Genomic DNA, 3431 nt, shown 5'->3' with positions numbered 1-3431 from the left:
GAAATCTTTGAAAAAATCAATTGAAATCTCAATAGAGTATTAATCATAACAACAAACTATACTATTTATTATTTATGTGAAAAACATCATAGAGAGTAGTAAAGAAGGAGATAATATTCTTTTTTTTCTTCATGAGTTTAAATATATAATAGTTATAGATAAAAATATATAATATAAGAATTTAATTGATATAATTATAAATAAAAAGATATATAATATAAGAATTTAATACATTGATTGTTTAAATATATTTTACATATAAAAGTTATAAATAAAAAATATATAATATAAGAATTTAAATGAGATGTATTGACTTTATATATAACTATAAATAAAAAGATATATAATATAAGAATTTAATTGATATACATATTGACTGTATAAATATATTTTACAGTTAATATATTGACTGTATAATATAATTCTTACTCTATGAAACTAATATTTATATTGATTGACCATGAAAGAATCAGCAAATTAACAATAAATATATTGTTTGCATTGTAAATTGGTTAACGATTTCTTATTGAATTAAATTGCTAAAAAGCCCATTGATGCGGCGAGTTACAAGAGAATTTCACATCTCCCTATATAATTTTAAAAAACAAAAGCAAACAAGAATTTATTCGTAACACTGAAATATTGAAAAAAATGAAAAACTTCAGTTCTCCTTCTTTTCATTTTCAAGATTAAATTTAACAATTGCCTTTTCCAGCTGACTCCATTTCTGCTCCAATGTTCCAACATATCCAACAGATATCCTCACAAGTCCAGGTGTTATTCCAGCACGTTTCTGTTCTTCTTCATTCAACTCACTACTTGTGCTACTCCCAGAGCAAGACATTAGGGTTTCATAGTACCCTAAACTAACAGCCATCAAACCAAATTGAGAGTAGTTTTGCAAGTAGTTCATCATCTGATTAGCCTTTGCTGCTGATCCCACGTCAATGCAAAGAATCCCACCAAATCCATACTCCTTATTGCTTATGGATTTCAATAGTTCGTGTTGTGGATGATCTTCTAAGCCTGGGTAACGGACTTTGATTCCAAGTTTCTTGAGTCTGGTCGCATATTCCAATGCACGGCGGCTATGTTCTTTCATTCGAATGCCCAAATGTGGGATTCTTTCTGAGATTTCAAATGCTACCTTTGCATTCAATGTTGGACCTAACAGCATTATCCCACCTTGTTGGAGGTCCATCAAGGAATTCACAAAGCTTTTAGACCCACACACAGCTCCTGTCAATTTTCAAGATTAAAATTATTTATTACACATAATGCATGCATGGTTAAATTGCACTTTGCATCTACAATTGTGGTCCTAATATTACTTATGGGTAGCCACAACTGCATCAGACCTCAATTGTGAGGTGAATTAAAACACGTCATTAGAAATCACTTCAAACAATTTCAATTATTTTTCTTCAAATATTTTTATTAAAGTGTTTTTTTTAAGAATATATTTCAAACATCTAATTAAAATTCATCTCAACAACAACTCAATGCATCATGGTCACAATTGCAACATGATCTATAACCGTGAAACCATTATTATGCATGTACACAAGTTTTAATTATTGATAGACCCAAATGAAATAATATTCTATTTTATAGTAATTTTTTTAACCAGTCAACCTTTTTCAATAGCTTAAACGTAGATAACTTTATGTCTTTTAATTTATAATTAAATACAAAAATTTAAGATGATGTTATTTGAAAGGAAATAGAGATAGAGGTAAACCTGCAATAATGTCACCGCCACCGCTGATAAACTTGGTGAGGCTGTGAATGACAACATCTGCCCCAAGACGAGCCGGAGAAATCACCATGGGAGAAAAGGTGTTGTCAACAACCACAGTCACTCCCTTCTTGTGTCCAATTCTAGCCAGCTCAGGAATATTCGATACCTTCAAGCTTGGATTCGCTATAGATTCAAAATACAGCGCTTTCGTCTTCCCTTCCACAATCGCATTCTCCACCGCTTCCAAATCGGAGATATCAACAAAAGTTGCAGATATGTTGCATGTCCTAGCAAGGAAATGCTTGATGAGTGAGTGGGTTCCACCATAGAGAGTGTAAGAAGCCACCAAATGTCCGCCGCAATTCAAAAGCTGTAGCAAAACAGATGCAATGGCGGACATCCCACTGGCAGTGCCGTAGGCTGCCTCGGTGCCTTCGAGCGCTGCCAGCTTACGGCTGAGATTGAGGACTGTGGGGTTATAATGACGGCTGTAGACGAAGGAATCAGTATGGGGACCACGCTCTCCGACAAAAATTTGTCGGAGATGGTCCGGCTCCATGACGGTGTATGTCGCAGATGATTCTATCGACATGTTAACACCCCCGTGTTCGCCGAATTCATGGCGGACGTCTGCTAATGCAGCGGCTGGATCCACGTTATGGTGGTCATTCCCATTGCTGAATTTGTGAAGCTTCTTTGCGTCTTTTCCCTCAGCGACACCGTTTTCATGGCCACGTTTGTTGTTATTGTTAGCCGTAACAAAGGTATCCGCCATGTTTTCTTGAAATGAAAATCTAGAGAGAGATTAATGTTGTTGTTGACAGTTTGAAAATGTAGTTGGATTAAACCTCTATTTATATAATTCTCAAAATTAATGTTTCATTTCTCCGTGATGAATCTAGACGCAATGTTTGTATATGTGTGAGTCTTCCTCTTTTTTTGCATTCAAAAAATGGATCAATCTAAATTAATTACGTGAGTTGAATCCTATGTCACTAGGCGGAGTTTGGCAATTACACCATTTTCATCATGAAGGGAGAATGACTCTCATTCTTTTGTTTAATTATATTTGTTGATTTACTAGGCTTGCTACTTACTCCCTCTCTCTTAGTCACAAATTGTATATGTCGCTATTATAAATAATAATAAAAATTTAAATTTATTGAATAATTGATAAATATAATATATAATAATAATTAAATATATTATTTATTAAATAAATTTAATATTATTTATTTATAATAATAAACGGAAAGTGTATAATTTCAATGCTGACGTTTATGATATTTTTTAATATATTCTATATTATTTATTACTACTTCCTTTTTTAATTCTTTCAATTTCTCATTTATTTGTAATAAACAAAGATAATTTTGTAAAGTCTTATATAATTTTTCTATTCCATATATAATTAGTTATTATTTTTAATTAGTGTGAAATATGCATAAAGTTTTATAGTTTGTGAGGGAGTGAATAATATATATATATATATATATATATATATATATATATATATATATATATATATATATATATATATATATATATATATATATATATATAAAAGAGATTAATTACTATACATTGTCAGTGTAAAAAGTTTTATACTGTCGGTTCATCATCATCACCCGTTTGTATTACTTTATAGATTTTTAAAATAAAAGTCAAACTTCTTTTAATATCCAACGTC

The 3431-nt window shown here is 31.2% G+C and overlaps 1 protein-coding gene across 1 annotated transcript; it reads right to left on the bottom strand.

Annotated features, from left to right (window-relative positions):
- Positions 1 to 500: 500 nt before the first annotated feature.
- On the bottom strand, positions 501 to 2630 carry LOC127083420 (methionine gamma-lyase). Its single transcript, XM_051023731.1, has 2 exons — positions 1742 to 2630; positions 501 to 1239 (listed from the first exon to the last, which is right to left on the bottom strand). Exons 1-2 carry the CDS (start codon positions 2514 to 2516, stop codon positions 662 to 664), a joined length of 1353 nt encoding a protein of 450 aa, XP_050879688.1. The 5' UTR covers positions 2517 to 2630; the 3' UTR covers positions 501 to 661.
- Between the last annotated feature and the right edge of the window lie 801 nt (positions 2631 to 3431).

This window comes from Lathyrus oleraceus, chromosome 5 (assembly GCF_024323335.1).
Source record: "Lathyrus oleraceus cultivar Zhongwan6 chromosome 5, CAAS_Psat_ZW6_1.0, whole genome shotgun sequence".
NCBI classification, from domain to species: Eukaryota; Viridiplantae; Streptophyta; class Magnoliopsida; order Fabales; family Fabaceae; genus Lathyrus; species Lathyrus oleraceus.
The sequence above is the reverse complement of the archived record's forward strand: the minus strand, read 5'-3'. Positions and strand labels throughout refer to the sequence as shown.